Source organism: Ostrea edulis, chromosome 8 (assembly GCF_947568905.1).
Source record: "Ostrea edulis chromosome 8, xbOstEdul1.1, whole genome shotgun sequence".
NCBI lineage: Eukaryota > Metazoa > Mollusca > Bivalvia > Ostreida > Ostreidae > Ostrea > Ostrea edulis.
Genome location: NC_079171.1, coordinates 30,273,727 through 30,299,567, shown reverse-complemented (window position 1 = coordinate 30,299,567; position 25,841 = coordinate 30,273,727). Strand labels below are relative to the sequence as shown.

Below are 25,841 nucleotides of genomic sequence, written 5' to 3'. Positions count from 1 at the left end.
TAAAATATTGTCAATGAGGAACTCTAGCATCATTTTAATAATAAAGGGCATTCTGTGTTCTATACTAGTCTAACTTGTGATCTGTACATTTTCAACCTTGTATTTTATTTTATTTTTTTGACGCACGGAATAAACCAAAAAAAATAAAATAAAAGAACTTCTTATTCTTCTTCTTATTCATGTATTTTGACGTACGTTTAATGGAAATTATGATAGTGTGTTATATTCACTTCTGATTAATCCCAAAGTGTTCTGTCAATCATGATCAATCAGACGTTTGATTACCAGTATGCTGGTTAAGGATGTATGCTACACCAGAGAAATTTGATGTAGATGAAAAATGGAGGATATGTACAACAATATTTTGAAGTGGAAAATTTTCAAATTCATTTTATTTTGTCAAATAATACAGTTTTAGTAGAAGGTAATCTGAAGAAGAAAAATTAAAACCCCTGCTGGACTCGAACCTGTGACTTACAGCTTAGCAGTCGGTATTCTAACCTACCGAGCTACTTGGCTTTTAAATGGTAAAGGAAAAGTCAAATATTGCCGATATCGATTTTTTCATCTATGTTTTTAAAGGAAGTCAGCTATTATGACGATGTAGAGTACTACCTTAAACATTATACATGTAATATTATACGACAACCACACAGACAATCATGATCATGATCATTCGGACTCTTGGTTGTGTTGTTTAATGCGTACAGAAAATCTTTATGAATTTTCTTCCAAAAGAGTTGGTCATCCGAAGAAAGACTTAAGTATTTCTTACTAAAAAGTAAAAAAAAAAATAATGGAAATACCTATATAGGAAATACCCATATCTTCAGAGTGCACAGAAAATACAAGAATACTCACGATTTCATTTTAAAACAAAAGTTTAATCAATGTATAACATGAGGAATACCCGGTATAAAGTTGCTAATCTACCGAGACAAATAAAAGTGAGCAAACGCAAAATGTAAAAGACCTGTCAATGAAAACCAAGAACCCTAACTCTAACAAGCAGAATCGACTTTCAGCGGAACTAGATGGTTCTTCGGTATGTTAATTTTTACACAACCATCCACCAGACGAGGAGTGAAAAGCAAGTCATCTAACACAGAACATCTCATCGTGTTTGAATCAAATTGCAGGAAGTCCTCGCACGGTTTCGTGTTTTCGATCACTCCGCCTATAATCAAAACATTCCCGTTATGTTCAACGACTCCGAAATGAGTTCTTTGAAAACGGTCAAAACGCGCAACAAATTCACAGGATGCTTTAGAAGATTCACTTTCCTCAAAATATTCAATGATACGCCCATCGTAAAAAATCAGAAACATTCGCTCATTAAAAACGCAAGACCTTGTCAGTTTACAAGCCATGGGAATTTTCGTAGTTAATAGAACGCTAGTTTTCGTGTTTATATCGAAACACTGGATAGCTGAGCTGTCAGTTCTGGAATTGTCCTCCCCACCAAAGGTGTAAATTTGATCATCTCTAACAATGGCAGCAAAACAACTCACTGCGATGACTAAATCCCCTGCCGATTCCCAACGCCCTTCAGAAATGATGAATTTTTCCACGCTTTTCAGCATTTGGTTGCCAACTCCCCCATCGCTGTCATATCCACCCAGCACGTAAATTGCATCCGTCACGGCTATACATGCATGTCTGCGGCGGCCATTTATCAAGGACGGTAACTCTGACCAACAGTTCCTACTGACATTGTACCAGAGAAAGCTGTTTTGCTTCATGCCCCCTCCAGTTATATAAATGTCATTGTGATAAGTGACTGCAGCAAATTCTATCCCTGGATCGTAAGGCAGAGGAGCTAATTTAAACCAGGTTTGCTGACGGAAGCTATAACAATACGTGCAGGTCGACCGCGTGTACGGAGGCTTTGTCGCCTCACAACCGCCCAAAACTACAACCACATTTTCTAGGTGCGATGTTGCCCGAACACGCATTGCCTTATTTGCCATCTCGTGTTGTCTGGCAGGAAGAAGATGATAATACTTAATTTTGTTGATCAGCTCAATGCATTTTGGGTTGGAGTTGATTTCTTTTTTCTGCTCCAATTTGGCAAGAAATTCTGGTCTAACAAACGCCAGCCTGACTTCCTGTAGAAGTTCATAAACATGGCTACTGTTACAATCATTTCGGACAAGCCAATCAAAAAGTATCGTACAAAGGTCCTCTTCAGACGACACATTCACGTTGTCATGACTGATGATTTCCAGAATTTCTCTGATATCTAGTCGGTAAAACTCATCCAATTGGGATATATCTGGAAAGGCCGCAAGGATCTGTTGGAACGCGGCTGCTTTTATTATATGGCAATTATGAAGCACGGACACCTTCCATAGCTGAATGCAGTTTTCCACAGCCACGTGCGGCTTTAAGTAAGTTTCGCAAAGCTTTTGTAGAGATTTGATCTGTAGAAATGCAGAAATATGTAACAACGTAATGGCTGTGTCAACGTCTAAATCTATTTCACCGGTGTAAATGAAACCCATAGCTTTCCTGAAGGCGCCGGGGTCCATTTCCTCGAAGTTCACAGTCCCTGTCACGCTTTCTCGCATCCCAGAAGCAAACATGGAATCAAAATATGACGACATGGTGGCTAACACCGTCTTGTGGCAATAAAATGTCTCATTTCGGACCTGTATTGTGACGTCAGAGTGGTCACCAGTCAGCCACAATCTCTTTAGCCCGCTTAAAAACGTGTCCACGTAGTTCTGTTTCATGTCAAATGTTCCTGACATCATAAGTTTTTCACTCGGCTTTTAAACCCAGACCTGGAACGGATGTAATCAGGCATTATTCTGAAATATCAAAATGTTCCGTGTTAGCTTAAAATAGCTGATTGTACATGATGTTTATGTTCAACATACAGGTAACAATTCCTGTTTATCAACACTTTAAAAGAGAATAGTCATGGTTATGGAAGTGAGAGGTCACCGTTTAAATAGCCATTATACTGAATAAGACCCGCAGCATTATACTGAATAAGACCCCAAGCATCATACTGAATAAGACCCCAAGCATCATACTGAATAAGACACGCAGCATCATATTCAATAAGACCCGTAGCAGTACAGTCCATAAGACCCGCAGCATTATATTGAATAAGACCACAGCATTATCTTGAATAAGAGTGGCAGTATTCATGAAAAAATCCTAATGCAACATGTTTCCATTTTAAATTAAATTTCAAATGATTTTCTAATTCGTACGTTTCTACACTCAAAGATTAAATGTTTTGTATCTTCGACTGTTTGGCAAGACGCACATTGATTAGATACGTTCTTATTCCATTTGTGAACAGATTTATTATTAAGTAGATTTTGTAAGAGTTTGTAATTAAATTCTGCTAATTGCTTGTCTTTGATTTTAGTGATTTTTGACAGATAAATATTTGTTTTGTTTTCTTCAAAATTGAAGCTTTTTGCCCAAAATCTCTCACAGTAGGGTTTAATGAAGATTTTTTTTTGATAAATATATCACATATTGTTTCGCTACTTATCAAGTTTAGGGGTATTCTTCTCTTGTTTTCTTATAAAATGTTACTTTGTTTTCTCATGTTTATATAGACTCCTTTTGAAGTATCGTGATATTTTTGGACAGGTTTAATAACCTTTTTCAGTGTGTTATATTCGCAAATCCAGTTAGACTTGTTGACAGGAATATTAGAAAAATAATTGATATCATGAAAATTTCCGTTTTCATTAAACAGGTCTTTAAAGGACACATCTCGTGTTTTCAAAGTATACAGAATTATATGCATTTTGTCTTCCTTATGCTAATAGAAATTAATTGTAATAGTTCGTTCGCTGAAATATTGGTATAATTAGCCACAATACGGACTGAAATCCAAGCCCCGATTTCAAAAAGCCTAGTTAATTAGATAGGTAATCACGTGGTACAGTGACGTCATATGCGACCTTCTTCGATCAACTTGTTGTAAAAGTAGTGTTAGATATTTTTTAAAACTCGGGTTTTAGGGGCCTAATTTATTTACCATGGATAACATTTATTTCGATGTTGACAACTTTCCCGAGTCTTATATCTTTTAGCCACCAGTGCATACAAATAGCGACCCAAATGTATCGAGAAAAGCGAGTATGAAATCTGCATAAATTTGCGAGTACATAATGTTTACATGGGATCACTGTCTAAACACAATTTGGTAATGCCATTTCTGTAAACAACTGTAATTAGCGTTGTTGCTTTTCTAAAATAAACAGTGCAATAATTATTAAATTTATTTTTGGAGAAGTTAGATAGGCCTAAATTATGATACGATTATGTATCATTGACAACAAGGCTTACTGTCACGGGTGCATTTCAAAAAAACAACATAATAATGATCAAACTTATTGTGAAAATCACAATACTTTTTAATTATTTTATTAAAGCAATTTTATTAGGCCTCATCATTATTTTTTGTTATCAACACGTTGTTACTTGGGAAGTGGGAGCGCGGCGTGCTGTTGTTGTAAACACGGACGCGTTCCTTAAATGAAAGCATTATAATCCAATTCAAAGTCGGGAAATATTATATTTTATTATTTATAATTGAAAGTTCAATTATCTTTTATCTTTAAATTCCTTTTTTAAAACTACCAGTTGGTAGACCCTGCTAGCAAAGTTCTACCCATATGTTGTTACAAGGTGAAGGTCAGTTGGTGGGAGTGTGTATTGAATTCGAGAGCATATTAAACGAACGGAAAGCATATGCCGCATAAAATTCCACTTTTTATCCAATCTGTGTAGAAAAGAAGTTTACCATTACATCGAGTCAAGTTGTTTAACCATATAGTTTGAGACATGGTACTGACTAAAACCCGGTCTCGGTTCCGGTCTTCAGTCTCGGTCCCGTGACTAAAACCTGGTCTTCGTTCCCGGTCCCAGATTTTTTTATTCGATAAAAACAGAATACATCAGAATATTTCAGCCCCGATTTCTCGCTAATTTAGATATGACATATCATGCCTGCATTCTGATAGTTAATTGATGATATTATTTTCTTCTTTCGTAAAATAATATGTGAAAACTCCGGGACCGGTGTGACCGAGAAGTAAAAACAGTGCTAAAAGCCGTCCCGGTCTCAATTTTTTTATATTATTTATAAATAGCCGCTTGAATCTACTTTTTTATTTAAAAAAGCTAAGAGTGTTATATTCAATGACATTCCTTTGTATGCACATGTATGTTTCTGATTTATTGTATGTTTGTGTTTTATTCAATTTTTCTTTTTATGTCAAAATCGAACTCAACTACGTGACTTTTTTTCTCCCAAATGAACGTGTTACATTACATTTTTATGAAAAGATAAGGATGTAGAAGAGAAATAATATATATGTACTTATCCTGGTGTATTTGTTTGTAATCTACTGTTGGATGTAGTTTTTACGAAACTCTCTCTCTCTCTCTCTCTCTCTCTCTCTCTCTCTCTCTCTCTCTCTCTCTCATTTACGAGTGTATCGTGAGAATCGCATTAATTTGTTAGATTATGATGTTATATTAGTTGTTTTAATCAGGGAAGAAAAACTTCGGTGTAAATATTAGAATGATACAAAGTAGAGTGCACGTGCAAAATATGAGTCCAGAATGTACGATGTATGAAGTACTTTAAAAATTATGTTCATTAGTGAAATGGGAAAAAACCCAAAACAAATATTGTCCTTAAAGGGATATAGCGCACTTGATATGCAATTTTGCCTACATAAATACCTTTTTCTTGAATATCATTTTTTACAAATATTCTGCTATACAAAGTCAGTTTATACTTGTGTTTACCCAAATTACTTAATAAAGATATCTATAAGTTGCTAGTATCTTTATTTGATAAGCATAAACATCACCGTGATTATATAGAAAATATAGCAGATGTAACGTAATGGACTTTAAAAATTGCAAACTGTTGCAAAAGGCCACCATAAACCAGAAATAAAACACTGAAATTATTTTACTTGATTATGACTGTATATAAGTCCGTTTGAGGAAATTTGGTTTAAGGTGGCCCTCTTGTTGAAAATGGATGAAATATGGAAAAAAAAATCGTTCTCAAAATTTACCTTTAGATTTAGCAGCCTGTCAAACATTAAACCTTTAAACTTACATGCCTGGGCGGCCTAGTGGTTTAGGTGCTCGGTAATTTTACACTTAAACTATACATCATTCTGAGTTCAAGTCCATTATTTTTCGATTTTTTTTCTTTTCATTTTTTTGGGGTTGTTTTCTTGAGGGGTGTGTGTGTGTGTTTTAAATGTGATACATATATTATTAAAAAAAATTGTCATTTTCATCATAACTTCTAATATTTGCAAGTTACAACTTAAAGAAAGAGAATTTATTCCGAGATCACTGTTTACACTAACATGTTCCTGTGTGCACAGGATTTTCAAACCGTAATGTGCCTTGTGGCTGACGAAAATCTAAACAAATACTACAAGGAAAAGGACACAAATGCACAGCATGTAATAAGTAAAAATAGATCAAGGGAGGAAAGGAACTGTTATACGGTTTGACTTTTCAAAAGAAAATATAAAAACTCCTGTAACAATTAACTGTCATATGATATTTAGGCAAAGCTAAACACTCGAATTATCAACCAAAGGCAAATGAACTGATCACATCTAGCTATTAAAGGCGCTGCAGTCATGTCAGAAAAAGACAGTGAGTTTAGTAATGCCATGTGTAAAAGGGTTGTTGTTTAATATGAATGCACCTACGAAAATATTGTACTGTTCATCATTCCAAATAGGAAAATGGTTTATTAATTAAAGAACGACTCATATAAATGCCAGTAATGCTAAACTTCGGCAGTTATTTATCCTGGTCAACGAAATATCAAAAACATTGGCCTTATGTTTAAATATAACACGCCAGTCTATTATTGGAAACCGGTGTTTTCCATTTAGATTTCTGAGTCGGCCATTTCGTCAGCAAATGCGCTATACCTCTTTTATTTTAATTTTTGAAACATGATGAATAATTGATAGATAAACAAAATTAATGTGCACTCTTGTCAATAACCCCCTCCCCCGCCCCTTTCCAGAAAGATTCTGAATACAAGAATGATGCTTTTGAAAAGCAAATGTTATATCCCCGTAATCGGATATTCGGGGCGCATTTATATAGTTTTTGGTCCATCTGTCTGTTTGTCAGTAAAAATTTGAACCTTCGGCATAACTTTTGAATGCATGTTGATAGGGTTTTCATATTTCACATGTGTACTCCTTGTGACAAGACCTTTCTTTACATGCAATTCTTCACCTTTCAAATTTGACCTACTTTTGGAAAATCTTTAACCTTAGCCATAACTTTTGAATGGTTAGTAAAAATACACGAGGGTATAAAATGCTTCAGGTAGGCATACTTTTCTTGAAGCGCTAACAGTAGGCCTATTTGTATTTTCAAAACTGAAATTTATTTCTTAAATGAATTTACATGTATGTCTTGCATATTTATAAATGTAGATTTCATTGTTTGTAAATTTGTCAGTTTATGTTAAATTTATGCACTTTGAAATGTAAGATATTTTGAAAATAGGAAACAAACAGTTTTTGTGCAGCATAATTAATACATGTATGTTTGTACATATATACGTATATAACTATTCACAATAAATATAGTTACCACATAATATTACAGTGAAAACATACCATAGATGATTTGAAGATCATCTAAAGCCAGAGGGTACTTTCTGTATAAAATACAGAATCTGACATTTTTGGTGAGCATGTGCTCTATGTATGACACACTTTTATAGATACTATAAATACAGTATATTATTAGGTGGATTTTTTAAAAAGCATTGTATCTAAAAGAACCACAACTGAAAAAAAAGAAAGAAAACTAAGTATCAAATAAGAAAGGAAGAAATATTTTATAGTTATTATTCATTGGTTATATACAAATATATGTACAATTTATACCCATATAACGAGATCGGGTTCGGAATACAAAAAACTGAATTTGACAGGAATAGAAGAAATAAAACAAATGAACAAATAAACTAACTGTAAACTACAAACAAATACACCAGGATAAGTACATATATATTATTTCCCTTCTACATCCTTATCTTCTTATGAAAAGGTAGTGTAACGCGATCATTTGGGACAAAACAAAATGTCACGTACATGCATGTAGTTGAGTTCGATTCTGACATAAATATAAAGAATATTGGAATAAAAAACCTACACACAATAAATCAGAAATATATGTATACAAAGGAATGCCATTGAGTATCACGTCCTTATCTTTTTTATGAAAAGGTAGATTAAAGCGGCTATTGAGGAAAAATGTCGAGACCGGGACCGCTTTTAGCATTGTTTTTATTTCTCGGTCCCACCGGTCCCGGAGTTTTCACATATTATTTTACGAAAGAAGAAAATAATATAATCAACTTATTATCAGAATGCAGGCATGCATGAGATGTCATACCTAAGTTATTGAGGAATGGGGCTCAAATATCCTGATATATTTTGTTTTTATCGAATAAAAGTATCTGGGACTGTGGCCGAAGACCAGGTTTTAGTCACGGGACAGAGACCGAAGACCGGGACCGAGACCGGGTTTTAGTCAGTACCTAGGAGACATACTTCAACGTCAGTCATCTCTTTTATTTTATGTGTTTTAGGTTTGCATTCATTCAATGTACTAAGTACTTCGCAGTAAAATATTGGTAATGATTTGAAAATTTGCTTTATTTCCTCAGCATTGGTTGTATTTGTCTTTAGAGATATTCGAGTGTAATGAATCTTTTAAGAATACGCGAATTAAAGAAAGATTTTAAAGATGATTGTTTTTCATTAAAAATTCTTGTTACCCAAGAACCCTTGGGTGCTTTTAATTTACAGTCAATATCAACAATACCTATTCCTCCTTCATCTTGTTTTCCAATTAAAGTTTATCTTTTTATCCTTTCTCTTTTGCGCCATGGGAAATTGAAGATTGTTTTCTTTATTTTTTTTTATGGATTATTTCCTTGGATATTGCAATATAGTTGCACTATAGTATAATTGTGTTAATGCTAAAGTATTGATTACGGTACATTTTCCATATAAAGTTAATTTTCTTGTATTCCACAGTGCAAGTCTTTTTTCTAGTTTATTATTTTTTTCCGTCCAGTTGTTATTGTAACATTGCTTAGCATCATGACCTATATATATTCCTAAGCATTTAACGGGTGCATTGGTGATATTGGTATCATATTTATCATATCTGTTTTTCAAAGGACCTAATAGTATTCCTTCAGATTTATTTTTATTGAGTTGCATTCCTGATACCTGACCAAAGTGTTCAATTGTTTTGATGACTTTTTCTATAGATCTGATATCCTGTAAAAAAAAAAGTGATAAAGCATCATACTGAATAAGACTCGCATCATCATACTGAATAAGTCCCGCAGCATTATACTGAATAAGTCCCGCAGCATTATACTGAATAAGACCCGCAGCATTATACTGAATAAGACCCGCAGCATTATACTGAATAAGTCCCGCAGCATTATATTGAATAAGACCCGCAGTATTATACTGAATAAGACCCCAGCATTATACTGAATAAGACCCGCAGCATTATACTGAATACGACCCGTAGCAGTACACTCCATAAGACCCGCAGCATTATACACACATTGTTCACAACTGCGCCGCATTCATGAGGAAATGCCTATCAGTACAAAGATATTGAAGTAAAACCTAATTTTCTTCATTTATAGAACAAATATAACAAACTCTCTCCTGTAAGGGGATTGAAAGTTTGATCACCTGTACGACAATTTCAAATATCTAACTCTCGACATGTTGCGCACCTGTTCGACAATTTCAAATATCTAACTCTCGACATGTTGCGCACCTGTTCGACAATTTCAGATATCTAACTCTCGAAAAGTTGCGCACCTGTACGACAATTTCAGATATCTAACTCTCGACATGTTGCGCACCTGTTAGACAATTTCAGATATCTAACTCTCGACAAGTTGCGCACCTGTACGACAATTTCAAATATTTAACTCTCGATATGTTCTAACCCCCATGTCGAAAAAGAACAAGATATTTTCGCAAATTTTAAAAACTTATAGAAACATTATTTTTTCAGTTGACAAAAACCCAGTTTTGAAAGTTATGTTCGTGCGAAATTTAGAAAAGTTTTTGGAGTGAATTGTTTCAAGCATTACACGATATAAGGTTTAATTATATACATAAGAGGTGTTTGTCAGGATCGTTGTATTAAGCTCTAAAAGGGTTACAAAATAAGCGTTCTGTACAACATCGTGAACGTGTCTCTTCTGGGGACCTTGTACCACGTTTGCATGAATTCAAGTGGAGCTCCCTCCCTGTGAATGAGGAATCGATGTGATATACGAGTGAATTAGCATGTAATTTATATTGCCATAATGATGACATCCCCCTCCCCATTTTTTTGCATTTCGACTTTTTATGGATATATTTTTTTACTTTTCAAACAAAGAACAATTATAAAAACCAGAAAGAAATATGTTTGTACTAAAATAAAAATAAATAAAAAAAAGCAAACAAAAAAAACAAGAGGCCCATGGGCCACATCGCTCACCTGAATCACCTTGGCCCATATCTGAAGACTTTCCATATATATTTGCATGTAAAACCTTGGTCCCTATTATGGCCCAAACTACCCTTTGCAAACTTGAATCTACACTATGTTAGAAAGCTTTCATGTAAATGTCATCTTCTTTGGCCCAATGGTTCTTGAGAAGAAGATTTTTAAAGCTTTTTCCTATATTTGTATGTAAAACTTTGACCCCCTCCCCCACTTGTGGCCCCATCCTACCCCCGGGGGCCATGAGTTGAACAAACTTGAATCTGCACTATGTCAGAAAGTTTTCATGTAAAAATCAGCTTTTCTGGCTTAGTGGTTCTTGAGAAGAAGATTTTTAAAGTTTTTCCCTATATATTTGTATGTAAAACTTTGATCCCCCCTTGTGGCCCCATCCTACCACCGGGGGCCATGATTTGAACAAACTTGAATCTGCATTATGTCAGGAAGCTTTCAGGTAAATTTCAGCTCTTCTGGCCCAGTGGTTCTTGAGAAGAAGATTTTTAAAGTTTTTCCCTATATATTTGTTTGCAAAACTTTGATCCCCCTTGGGGCCCCATCTTATCCCCGGGGGCCATGATTTGAACAAACTTGAATCTGCACTATGTCAGAAAGTTTTCATGTAAAAGTCAGCTTTTCTGACTCAGTGGTTCTTGAGAAGATTTTTAAAGATTTTTCCTATATATTTGTATGTAAAACTTTGATCCCCTATTGTGGCCCCATCCAACCCCTGGGGCCCATGATTTGAACAAACTTGAATCTGCATTATGTCAGCAAGCTTTCATGTAAATCTCAGCTTTTCTGGCTTAGTGGTTCTTGAGAAGAAGATTTTTAAAGTTTTTCCCTATATATTTGTATGTAAAACTTTGATCCCCCCTTGTTGCCCCATCCTACCATCGGGGGCCATGATTTGAACAAACTTGAATCTGCAATATGTCAGGAAGCTTTCAGGTAAATTTCAGCTCTTCTGGCCCAGTGGTTCTTGAGAAAAAGATTTTTAAATGACCCCACCCTATCTATGCATTTTTGTGATTATCTCCCCTTTGAAAGGGACATGGCCCTTCATTTGAACAAACTTGAAAGCCCTTCACCCAAGGATGCTTTTGGCCATGTTTGGTTGAAATTGGCCCAGTGGTTGATGAGAAAAAGATGAAAATGTGAAAAGTTTACAGACAGACGGACAGACAGACAGACGGACGCCGGACAAAATGTGATCAGAAAAGCTCACTTGAGCCTTCGGCTCAGGTGAGCTAAAAAACAAATTCGAGCACGGGTTTGGACAAAAGTTATGTTCATTTTTTCAGTACATGAATGCGATAGGAATAGATGTAAAGATAGATAGTTTGGAAAATACGAGGTAAATAAATGTTTGGATAGATTATTTGAAGAATACGATTGAAATAAATGTTTGTATAGATTGCTTGGAGAATGCGATATAAATAAATGTTTGTATAGATTGTTTGGAGGTCTCTTATGTTTTCTGAGTAGTAAACAAAATCCGCTAAAACTTGGTATTTGAGCTAAACTGAGAACTGATATCTGAATCTAGACATTTAGTTGTATAAAAGTGAGTCTTTATTAAAGCTCAAAATGTTAGGAGGGGGTGTTCGAGAAAACTTTAACATAGTACTTCATGTCTCTATTCACCGTTGTCAGATTCAACATCTTTGTTACTTATTTCTTTCTTACAATACTGATACTAGGATATTGGTTTGAAAGCAGATGTAGTAAAGGAATTTCTCATAAGTTAACTGTACACTTTACAAACTCAGATTTATAATCATCATTTCAAAAATGACCTAATATTTTCGGATGAATCTATTTTACCTATATCCCTACACTATCAAACTATCGAAAGGAGAACCACTTTGGAGGGGGGGGGGTCCTGACTTTTATATGGTGTTAAAGTTATTATTGTTTATGTTTTAAAAAATCCTTGGCATTTATATTGACAGACGTGACAACAAGTATTTACTAGAAAGCACTCAACCACTACAATAAATATCTACTTTACTGAATAATGGCTGGTGGCAGATGTTTACAGACTGACGGAAATTTCTAATTGAGAGTCCTTACACAGGATCTCTGGCACGAGGACGGGAGTGTAGATTTCACTGTTCATTAACACCTACTTCCCCTCCTTCCGTGTTATCGATTCACCAGGTGACCGGCCAGTCTGTCTTCCTACACACGTATCTAGAAGTGGCCGGCTAGTCTGCCTTCCTACACTCCTTACTCACTTATCTAAAGGGAACATCTCGGTATGAAATTATCGTTGATAACACACAACGTTACGTACTATAAAAAAAAACACGTGTGTCTATCATGAATCAGATCAATAGTCCAGTGATAAATCACGTCAAATTAAATTACAGTAGACTTTAGATAGTATAACCTGTAATATCTGGTATTGCTATCCACCTTAATTTCCCCCCTATAATCAATATAAAACTAAAACTAAAAACGATTTAGAACCAACATTTTAACTGTTAAAAGTACTCTCACGCTCGTGGTCTATTGACCGTTAAACCGTTTACGAATTGTTGACCGGGCAAAAGCCTGCCCTATTTCCATTGGAAACGCAAATCACGTGATTCTCGGACTTCTTTGTTTTCGTATTGATTTGAATGATGACAAAATACAGAATTTAACATATGAAACGAAGAGCAGAAACACGAAAATATTGTTATTAATTATTAATTAGGTCACTGGGCATGTTTCCTGTTAAACTAGTTGATGTATTGATAAATGCGTTGCCAATGGCAATAGGGCAGACTATTGCCCAGTAAACAGTTCGTAAACTGTTGACCAGTCAATAGGCTTCGAATGTGAAAGTTGGTTTATCAGTTAAAATGTTCGTTCTAAATCGTATTTATTTATTAAAATCAGTTCCATCTACACCTGTAAAAAAAAAGAAGTGGACGTTACTTCATATCGTCTGCGCTGCCATTAATTCTATCCTAAACATAAAAGAAAATTGAGAGGGGGGGGGGGCATTAACAGGATCAGCTGCTACTGCACATACAGCTTCGTTGGTGTGTACAACCTCGAGTATCTATAAATTGTCTTTCTTATTTGGTTATCTCGTGTACATTGGTTTCTTCTTTCTTTTTTCTCACTTTATTTTCACTAAACAGCTAAAGGTAGAACGAGTGAACGTGATTACATAATCTTTATCTGCCGATCTCTATAACATGTTTATAACCTCCCATAATTTTAAGAAGAAATCGTGCACGAATGGAGACACACATAGGCCCAGCGGAGCCTGGGTGACATGCATTCCTAGTGGTTGTATTAATACACAAGTCAATTTAGTCATCTGCTCATGCACCGTAAAAATCCACGTCAGTCGGTAGTTCTGGCTATTAAAACCGGTTTGGGTTTTTTTTTTACGATCATTGAATGGGGTGGTACCTTTTTAAAAAGTCTGATTTTAATCACGATTCGGTGTAATTTGAACATTTAGATACTCCATTGCATAAAAAGAAACGTGACAGCTATATTATTGTGTACCACAAAACCAAATAAACCAAGCGTTACGTTGTTCAAGACGGCAGGCAGGCCAATCAAAGATTTTATCAAATCTAACTTAACACGAACAGAAACATCGATGCTTCAGAAGTTGAAATATATTGCCCCTACCGATATAACATATTGCCCTATGCAAATTTTATCTACTGCTCCATACTTAATTGAGAAATCATGTAAATACATTACATTATATAAATTTTTATACATGTATAATGCTCATGTGAAATTTGGAAAATTATCTTATATTTTCAAATATTTTAGAAAATAGAAAACGATTGTTTTGGGGAATTTCATTGCTAATTAAACGAGAGAAAAAAACTGCAAAATTACAGTATGTATATACATACACACCGTCAAATCAATCGATCAATCAATTCACTCTCTTAACTTAATTTACATGTGCGGAGTATAGAGAAACACACACGTTAGTTACTTAAGTATTGTCTCTATGTATTGCTTTGCCATTATATATGTCTGTCTCCCACAGGTCCCAGTTCAAATCGTTCACATACTATCCCCTTTGAAATTTCAATTGTATCAAATTCATTTTGCATTTTCATAAATGTTTATATGCAAAACTTACTAATGGATGTGTAGTGTGCAGAGTACGAGGGATCTTATCAACCTGGAGAACTTTATTTTCTCTCTAATTACTTCAAGGAATTTACATATATCACATACTATTATTCTATTTTGTGAATGAAACAATATGGCATTTGGATGTGTGTGTGTGAGAGAGAGAGAGGGGGGGGGGTGTTACATCAAACCAGGAGGAAGGGGCTTAAAACTCCTAACCCCACATATAGACATACTTATTATGACATTATATATTATATGATTGTCTTCAATGTAAAATAATACAATGGGCGGTCCTTATTAAACATGTAAGCATAAAAACTATATAAGTCGTGTCCCGTTAGAAAAATATAATTCCCCCTTTCGAACAATAAATGCCAGGCGCCTGAAAAACACAACCAGTTGCCATTGAATATTGATTTCCTTATCTGTGTAATTCATACGAAGTATATGTACATGAAAATTCCACTAGTTCCGCGCTCGATAAGGGCACCTGTTGCCAGTACCACCAAGTACGCGTGTTTTGTAATTAGCACTGATTAGTACACGCGAAATTAACAAACGTGTTCCCTTCCTACTCCAAACATTGTCTATTTTGAACATAAATTATACATGTGTGATCTACAAACCAATGACATACATGTATTATAAAGCATGGATAAACCATGGGCTGTTTAAAATATGGATGCTTCATAAAACATGAATGGTATGGGTACGTAACTCGTAAAACGTGGACATTTATTTTTTTGGGTATGGGTACTTACATTGTACTGTGTAATAAAGCATGAGTACTTACTGTTTAAAATTAGTATTCCCTCATTAATATCAGCATAATCACTGACATGACCGTACGAGGACACGACGCTCACATAACGAGCGGCGTACTAAACACACTCAGATAAATGGACAGATCGCCCTTTTAACTTTAAATCATGTATTTAGCAATGTCTTCCTGTTCGAAATACACCACGAGTTAAAATTCTATATCGTCTCTGTGTCGGCATGCGACAGCTGAATGGAGTCCTACATAAAGGCCCTACATGTGTCTTGGAGTTTAAATCACCCCGATCAAATGTGCATGTGTGTAGTCACCCGATATCGGTTTATTTGTGTCACGCTCTATACAGTGTAGTCATTTGTGTCCGTCTGGCAGTCTGTTAACAATGTAGCGAGTAGAACCGCGGTCAGGCCAATTTAAACATATTTAGAGCATCTGTAAATAAATGAGATTCATGTTTCTCTTGTTTTTTGTTTGTTTGCTTTGACATGAAGGGCTTAAACCCGTTCCCTTCCAAAGGGAGATCGTTCAGGAAAGGCAATAGTAGGATAAGATAAATAAATATTTATTTGGTATATACATACATACATACATAAATACCAAGGATAACCCATGAAAGCTCGAAAGCTTATTTCCAATGAGGTCCTTTGATGCACGGATGTTTGCGCTAGGGGGTCATTTATTTATATGGGAGGAAACCGGAGTACCCGGAGAAAACCCATGTGTCCGAGCGGGCGACCACCATACCCTCTCACATAAACCACTGCCGATCACGGAAATCGAACTCGTGTCGCAGCGGTGAGAAGCGAGAGCGCTACCTCTGTGTTACTCGGACACCCTTGGTGGCAAAACATCTTGTTCTCAAGAAATACTAAACTAGGAAATCATTTAGAAATAACTTCCTGATATAAAGACGATTCATTCCTTTCATACCATGATACCCCGGTCCAAATTGGGCCTCGGATAAGGCACGATATTTTTCAGATAATATACGGGAAAATTCTTTAGAAGTTAGTAGACGCCAGAAGCACAATTGCCATACGTTAGGTTATCGTACAAGCACCATTCTATAAAGTTTCGTCAACTTTATTTCAATCTTTATTCATAGACCCCGGCTTAGAACCAGGGATTTAAGAAACAATAACACATCGCACTATTCTCTCTAACCACAAATGGAAAAAATGAATAGCAGGCTTTATATCTGTAGACACTGACGTCGAATCTGACAAGAACTCATTATGTCTCTTACCGCCATCTTGACCAAAAAACACCAACAATACTGTGTCAGTTGTTCTTGTACTGTGACGTCAAAGTTACGTTTATGTATACGTAACAACCAACTCTGATGGCGTCGATCCACATACTAGGTTCATTTGCGGTTACGGAAATAGCCGAGTAGTTACGATTGGTTCTTGTACGTGCTGTCGAGAATTTTTCACTCATATCGAGACTCATTATTTGTAGGTGAAGTACCACAAATTTAGACCTATGCTAAAGCGCTCATGATTATGGCCGTAACAGTGAGTTGTTGTTTTTTATTGTGCCAACGCCTGTCGCGACACGGAACCTCCGCTTTTAAGGTCATATTCGAAAGACCCGTTATTTTCATTTCAAAATGCCGAGCGTTTGGCGAAGGAACAATCACTAGCTATGATAGGGGATCTTTATTCCTCCTAGGCACCTGATCTCACCTCTGGTGTGCCCAGGGATCCCTGTTTGTCCAACTCTCTAGTTTGTATTGCTTATAGGAGTTATGACATTTATCATTGTTCGTTATCTTCACCTTTCATATCAAAGAATTACAAAATTCAGGAAATATTTTGACAAATGCGTTTAAGAGAAATGGTAATTGATTTATCAGAATCAATTAGATATGTCGATACATTTGTAAGATTTGTTAAGTTTTGTTGATTTAAAAACTGCCCATCCACTGCTACATCTTTGTATTTTGTTGATAAAACACAGGTGTAAACAGATATAGCATGATTGCTTTTCTGAATAAACAAACAAACATCTTAGGTTTGACGTGGTCGTGGCACGAGCGGGTCTTGAACTCACGGCCCCCGTATTACGAAGCGAATGCTCTACCACTGAGCTACTGCAACCGATTTACTGTGTCAGAAAATAATAAGTGCAGAATCATATGATAGTAATTCAGGACTTATCTAAGTTACACTGTCTTCATGAACAACCACAAAGCGATGCAGAAAAGAGCTCCGTAGTTGTGAACTCTAAGATTGTCTTACTACGTTTACAACTTCCTGTTACGAAACTAAAACTTCATATTATATTGCCTTGCTAAATTTACAACTTCCTGTTACGAAACTAAAACTTCATATTATATTGCCTTGCTAAATTTACAACTTCCTGTTACGAAACTAAAACTTCATATTATATTGCCTTGCTAAATTTACAACTTCCTGTTACGAAACTAAAACTTCATATTATATTTCCTTGCTAAATTTACAACTTCCTGTTACGAAACTAAAACTTCACTAATATGATGCTATATGGTGGGAGTCTGGATTATCCCTAAAGTGCGTTTGCACTTACAAAGGACTGTGATTGCTACAGCATTCTATTGACCTTTTATAAATGCAGCATGCTCGTTAAACACGGAAAAGGAGATAGCTAGATTCAATGTTCATGGGTATTTTTGAATGACTTATCGTACGCCACATATATATTCATCATTGAAATTAGATATCACTTGACATTATTCAATGATGATGATGTAAACATATAATGATAACAAGTGTTAAAATTGCATCATTGTTATTTTTATCATTGCAGTTTTAATTTGTGTTTACGTCAGCATATTCACAATATTAACAATGATCAGAAGAAATCACAAAAACGTGCCCCCCCCCCCCCCAATTTTCTTCTTTAAACAGAGCTATGAAGATTTTTAATTTCCAGTGCCGGATTTAAGGGGGCGCAGCCCCCCCCCCCCCCTCCTAAGTTTTTCAAATTTAAGGTAAATCGTGGTATCTTGTTTAGAAAAATGTACTAAACGATCAAAGAGGCAATAATTTCTTCCATTCTCGGAGAAATAAATGACAAAATCTTTTTTATTTCTTGAATTACTTTATTGGGAGAACTTAATTTTTTCCAAAAACCCTTAAAATTTGCGTCACTTTACTAATTTCACCTTATTAAAAGTGATAGAAAATAGTACAAATTACTTGAACAGGAGACATATTTCAAGCCTTATAAAATCTGTAAAATCCAGGAGCTTCCGGCCTCATAAAGTGGCACCCCCCGTGACCACAATTCCTGCATCCGCCCCTGATTCCGGTATCATAAAACATATAATATTCTTATCACTTTATTTATATCCCATCTCCCCATCCCCCATCCCCACCCGCTCCCAAATCAAATTCTAAATTTGGAGATATTTTTAGACGGAAATTTTCATCGTATACCCCTGATGTCCTCGTTAATTTCTTTACACTTTCTCAGCTGTCTCTACGTCTCCAACGCATATAAATAAAAGAAAACATCCCTGTTGCACCCCTGGGTTTTAAAGAAATACCTTTCCTTTCTTCAGAGCTTCATAGTCACGGATTTGAGTGTCCTATTTAAATATACAGATAGCGAAGTCGATAGAAACAATAAACTATATTCAGGCGCCCTTATGTTAACAACAATTTCCGTCCGTTTGCACCTTAAAGATTTATAACTGATATAAATATCAACCTCTCCGTCACGATTTCTGTATTTGGGTGCAAAGTTCTCTAGTGGGTGAAAAAAACAAGCGAGAAATCCCTAAGGACAAAAACATTCAAAGCTTATCTTGTATATAATCAAGAATGATATTTTTAAATTCGAGAGTCGTTGGTATGATAAGGATTCCTGTGTAACAAAAGCCGTACACGGGTATGGTTGTTGGTTGTATACTGTTTAACGTCTCGCTCGAGAATTTTTCACTCATATGAAGACGTCATCATTGCCGGTGAAGGGCTGCAAAATTTAGACCACGGCCTTTGGGCAGAGAGAGATCTTTATCGTGCCACACCTGCTGTGACACAGGGTCTCGGTTTTTGCGGTCTCCTCCGAGAGGTCGCTTTATTTAGTCGCCTCTTACGACAAGGAAGGGGTACTGAGGACATACTCTACCCCAGATCACCACAGGACCACGGGTATAGAATATGTAGTTCCCCAACAACTGGTGACTTCTCGACTAAACAGTTCTAGAGGGCGTGTAAAATAAACAGTAATATACACTGTAATACTATTGTATAAACAGATATTTTAGCGAGGATTTAAGTTTGGCATTATTAGCGAGTGATAAGACCGATAAAATTGAATATATCGCTAACAATTTATTCCAAATCCGAGGTAATATAGTTAGCGTTCCTGGAATTATAATGTTAGAAATAGCTGTCAATAATTTTTATGATATTGTATATACCCATTTTTATGGAAAAAATCGCTAAATTTGTGTCTCGCCAAAATTCCACGTAAGCGTTATCAAGGTCTAAATCAAACAAACAAACAAACAGTGATACATTATTATCATTCTATACATATCAACTCTTGCTACAGAAATTGGCATTAACAGATAAATACTCTGGCATTGTTCACAAATTCTCAATACTAACACTGGATGCACGTCCTTCCTCATGATAAAATAGTATCTGTAAAACATCAGTTTCATGTCCTTCCTCATGGTGAAAAAAGTAAGCCACATAAAAAATCAGTCATTTCTTACCACTTACGTAGCGGTCCTGTTTCCCTCTGGTACGGACTCTATGTTCACCCCGAACCAGGTATGGTTTTTGTCCAAATGTTGTTCAATAGGAACATGCAAATTCCTGTGAAATTCTCAGAATTATGGGTTTTTTTTATCTGTAAAATCAGGACAGTTTGAAAACTTAATAGTTCCGCCCTTATAACAGGAAAAGTCATTTTCAAAAGCAAGTACTTCTTTTCGAAAAGTTGGCCGACTTTGTTAATATATACTAGTGACATACTTTGAGAGTTAAATGGGTAGTCATGATCTATCTTAAACAAAATAGTGTATACTGCATGTAAAGATTTCTGCAATTTTTAGTTCAAACAATTCTACCACTTTTTGTTATCATGGCAGCATCTCACGTTCGTTACTATGGGGGGCAAAGATACATTTACAATATAAAAAAATACTGTTTTGGAAATCTTCACTATCTCAAAACCATTATACCAGTTAATAAAACTATTTTATAAAATTCCTCTACTCTCTGAATGTTGAAAATTTCCAGCACTTCCTTTTTACGCCTTAGGTGTACTTATTTTAGCGTACATAACGTCTGGCATATTTACAGCTGACGCACTATTTGGCATAACCATGATTTAGTGTTGATAATGGAGGATTTTCTCATTTCAGAACAACCACAAACTGTGTTGATGCTTCACTGCCAAACTAAATGCACACACAGTTTACAATATGTCATTTTGAGAACAAATACTCCATATGAGTGAAAAGTTCTCGACAGGGGACGTTAAACAAGATAAAAGAGAGCATATAATCTGCCATTTCTCTATGCTTTGTGATAAACAGGGTGATAGTTAGGCCTATATGACTTCTGTAGTCTATACATGTATCTTTCTGGCATGCTAAGCCGTTCTTTACATACCGAATTTGACCACGGATTACTCCTGATCACCTGATCAGGGTACAGGGCTTACGGCGAGTGTGACTGGTCAACAACGGATGCTTACTCCTCCTGGGCACCTGTTCCCACCTCTGGTGTGTACAAGGGCCCGTGTTTGCCCTGGAAGTGAAGTACCACACATTTTGACCTACATTAGTATGCTTGGCGCTCAGGGGCGTTGTATTTGTGACTAGTAATGTGCAAACTTCCGCCAGAGTTCGTTTGCTCACAAACCAAATTCTTCCAGTTAGGCATCATGGGATAACGACTTCTTAGGAACTACAAAACCTAAACTGGTTCCCCGCTGATTGGTGCTACACATGAGGTCAACAGGGTACCAATTTACTACAAAACCATGCGGCCACGTATACTGTGTGACGTCAATTTAGAATGACGGAAAAACATAACGTCAAACGTAAACAGTTCAAATCAAGAACGTAAACATCAAATTCATTACTTTACACCATAATTTGGACAGAGTCTCCCTACTTTTTAGTGATTCATTGATCATTCTGTTTAAAATAAAATCCATACTTTTATATTAATGTTCTTTATGTCAGTATTTTCAAGCTTTAACTACTTCAGTGTTATTTGCGCTCGTGATAAGGCCAGTTCAACTTAATTAGTAGATTATCATCCAGGGTCACCAAAAAGTATGGGACGGCTGGGAGGATTTTATTTTTTAATTTTTCTTTTCTGAGAAAAATAATAATGACAAACGAGTTTTTGGTCAACAGAAATGCATCATTTAATGCCATATGGATATCAATCTATGCGTATTTCACAGACGAATTCCAGGTTAAGCTTTAATTTCAAACACAGAAAGATACCAAACTTCTTCAAAATATGAAGAACATTTATCCCTTCCTTTCACTTACGCCCATAAGAATGTAAGGAATTTCTATTTTCTTCACGTGTTTTTTCACGTTGCTATACCGGATTTGTAAACAAGAAGTGTAAATACCGGAGTCGGAAATGAAAATTTTCCGAATATCGCAAGTTTCGCAAAATAAAAAAAAAATCCGGGCGGGCCAATTTTTGAGGGGCGGGCGGGGATGATAATCTATCAATTAAGTTGAATTGGCCTAATCGCGGACTCACAAAATACAAATCTTTTTCTTGTACTGACAGTCGGGAGAGGTCTATACCAAACTCCCGTGGAGGCCTCATTACGTCATCTACGTATAGACCATTTCAGTCCAAGAAGACTCGTCGAATATTCTGTTGGGGAATTAATAAGTATTACAAGTAACTCACTAAACCTCTACCTCCCAGAGTCGCATCAATTTCATCCTCTCCCCAAACTCCTCCCACATTTTAAACGTAACCAATAAAAACGGCATCAATCTGAAATTGCAACATGCACAGAAGTTAGGATGACATCAATATACAAAGAATGCTGAAGGCATGCTTACATTAGCTTAATCTTCTATCTCCAAGGTGATCGTAAATCTCGTAAAAATTGTCATTAAAACCGTGGGAGACAGAAGAAAAGAGAGAGAGAAATTCCAGGGAAAAGTGAAAATAAGGCTATCTCCATGTCGTCGTTTCATGATAATAAAACTCAATGAAGATGACAAATGGGTTTTGGTTTTTTAATGACAAAACCTTTACAAGTCCCTTATATTTGATAGGAATTTTATAATTGCGTTTATTAAAACCAAATTAAGCCAAAAAAAAAAATATACATGTAAATATCTATCCATGCATCTATATTTTGCTTGTATCATGTGGATTTTAAAAAAAATCACATTATATTTGATAATTTGACCAGGACAACAACTGGATAAATCCCACAATCTGGGTCTGTTTATTTAGATATCTCAACGCCTACTCTTCACACGCTGAACAGCATTATCTGTCCACTTCATCTAAGGAGCACCACGAAAGGAGATCGCTTCTCGTTGACCTCGTCGCACTTTCGTCATGATGATTAGTGATAAAGTAGGTTCGTACTGACTGAACACGTGTATGTGTGGTTTATGATAAGATAGTGAGATTTTATCTCTTGCTTGAAAACACCCTGAAATGGAACCTGTAACGGATTTTAGTCAACACTTATAAACTCACGAATTCTTTTGTCGCTGTAAGGATCTAATTTATAAATACAAGCATCGGTTCAATGGTGTCTGACGTGTTTCATAGCAATTGTCATAATGATTTAACCTCGGATTACTCCGTTTACCTGATCAAGATATAGGGTGTGATCGGTCGACAGGAGACCCCTACTCCTCCGCACTTGAGGCACCCGCCTTGGTATGTCTAGCGGTCCGTGTTTGCACTACTCTTGATTTTGTACTATTCCGGGGGGGGGGGGGGGGGGGGGGGGGGGGGTGGGGGGGGGGGGGGGGGGGGGGGGGGGGGGGGGGGGGCATATTGTCTGTGTACTTTCTGTCCGTCCGTCTGTTTGTCTCAAAATTTCGTGAACGCTTCTCTTCATATATGGCTTATCGGATAGACATGAAACTTTGTACAAGGCTTCATTGTCATTTGTAGATGTGCATATTGTCGGGACAAGATTGATTGATTGATTGATTGAATATTGTTTAATGTTCCTCTCGAGAATATTTTACTGATATGGAGACGTCATCATTGCCGGTGAAGGGCTGCAATATTTAGGCCTATCTTCAGCGCTTATGACGATTGAGCAGGGAGGGCTCTTTATCAGGACCTCGATCCAATTATTTTCCTGTAAGTTATAGTGGATCTAAGAGGGGTGGAGGATGTAAACTAGCTTGTGAACACTTCTCTTTCTATATGGCTTATTTGATAGATTTGAAACTTTGTACAATGCTTCATTGCCATTTGTAGATGTGCATATTGTTGGGACAGGAGGATCCAATTATTTTCCTAAAAGTTATAGTGGATCTAAGAGAGGTGGAGGATGTTAAAATAGTTTGTGAACACTCCTCTTATAAGGCTTATCGGAGTTCATAATGTCTATGTTCCTGTCCATGCTTTCTCTTCCATACAATGCAGTACATTAATGGGAGGTTTCATTTGGTGTACTTGATATTGGGGAGCTAGGGAGATATTTGTTTTTCATAAAAACTATCTCTAGTTCCTGATAGGAGATATGGGATTGATTACAGTTCGTTATCTTTTCTTATTCATGTCACAAAAATATGTTCAATGCTTCAGTATCGAACCTCCCTAATCCACATGGATTTGTTAGATACTCTGTTTGTTTTTTCTAATAGGATCTTCCTTCAAAATAGTCATAACAAGATATTAAACCCAGGAAGAAAATGTAATTGACTTGGATTCCTGTGGTGTATGAAATATTTTGCTAAGCTTAACACTTTGATACTTGTGTTGACAGTTGATAACAAATCTTTACAATATGGACGGCAGGACGAGATTAGATTTAAGATATCTATATTTAACGGCCTGTCCACGAGTAACCACAAATTTTGGGTTTTTTTTTAACCTGTCATCTTTTCATTGACATGATAGTGTTCACAAGTATTATAAATACTGTTTACTTATAGCCTAATATGATGTACAGTGTACCAACGGCAATGCACAACCAATATATATATATATATATACATCAATAGAAATATCTTTTGGAAAAGTATTAAAAGTTTTTATGGAATGATCCGGCATTAAAAGTTATGTAGAACACTCGGAGCAAACTCTGTGGATCAGTTCAAACAAATGTCGGAGGATCAGTCCTCTCTCTCTCTCTCTCTCTCTCTCTCTCTCTCTCTCTCTCTCTCTCTCTCTCTGTCTCTCTCTCTCTTCTCTCTCTCTTCTCTCTCTCTCTCTCTCTCTCTTTCTCTCTCTCTCGTAATTTATCACTTGTAATAGTATGTTGGTGATATTTTCATTTAACTGTCGCTCAGGGACTATTGCTTTCCAAAGCAACACGATGAAAGCATAGTACCCACCTAAACAGTCATTGATAGGTGAATAGTCACTACATAATTTACAGATTTGAAATAAAAATCACTGATCTTTATCTGCACCCCTTTCCTTGATCTACAATGATTTTCAAATTTTTAGAGTAATTCTTGTTGATTCACAGTATTTTACAGCTATACGCGGTGATTTACAGTGTTTTACAGCGATACGCGGTGATTCACAGTATTTTACAGCTATACGCGGTGATTCACAGTATTTTACAGCTATACGCGGTGATTTACAGTGTTTTACAGCGATACGCGGTGATTTACAGTATTTTACAGCTATACGCGGTGATTTACAGTATTTTACAGCGATACGCGGTGATTTACAGTGTTTTACAGCTATATGCGGTGATTTACAGTGTTTTACAGCTATACGCGGTGATTTACAGTGTTTTACAGCGATTATCGGTGATTTACAGTATTTTACAGCGATTCTCGGTGATTTACAGTATTTTACAGCGATATACGGTGATTTACAGTGATGTAAAGTAATTTAAGATGATTTACAATTGAATAACTTGTACATCTGAACACAAGAAATCGATAATCATAACATTCCCAAGGTTTATTACAGTTAGGTTCCATATATTGCTGTATTATGGAAAAATAAAAATCTATCTCGCAGCAATAACTGGTTTTGTACATGCCATGTGGAAACAATGGTTTTAATTGTCTAGATATGAGTAACTAAGACACTTAGTTTCAACGGTAAGTTTGCCCCGACACATAAAATATTACCTCAACGAGGTAGGTAGTGCATATTTGATAAACTACGTCAGGTAAAGATATTTTTTTTAATAAACAAACTAAAGATAAAAGTATTTACTGTAT

At 36.0% G+C, this 25,841-nt stretch overlaps 1 protein-coding gene and 1 long non-coding RNA gene across 3 annotated transcripts; one reads left to right on the top strand and one right to left on the bottom strand.

Annotated features, from left to right (window-relative positions):
* Positions 1 to 863: 863 nt before the first annotated feature.
* On the bottom strand, positions 864 to 20,274 carry LOC125662184 (kelch-like protein 24). Of its 2 annotated transcripts, none has more exons than XM_048894357.2 (2): positions 20,178 to 20,274; positions 864 to 2,813 (listed from the first exon to the last, which is right to left on the bottom strand). In XM_048894357.2, the coding sequence occupies exon 2, from the start codon at positions 2,754 to 2,756 to the stop codon at positions 1,002 to 1,004; it is 1,755 nt and encodes a 584-aa protein (XP_048750314.1). In that variant the 5' UTR covers positions 2,757 to 2,813; positions 20,178 to 20,274; the 3' UTR covers positions 864 to 1,001. The 2 variants fall into 2 exon arrangements, with proteins under 2 accessions (XP_048750314.1, XP_048750313.1); XM_048894356.2 differs by lacking the exon at positions 20,178 to 20,274 and adding an exon at positions 15,482 to 15,799.
* LOC130049556 (uncharacterized) lies at positions 20,081 to 21,643 on the top strand. Its single transcript, XR_008798099.1, has 2 exons — positions 20,081 to 20,235; positions 20,832 to 21,643. It is a non-coding gene; the product is annotated as an uncharacterized LOC130049556 (long non-coding RNA).
* Positions 21,644 to 25,841: the final 4,198 nt, after the last annotated feature.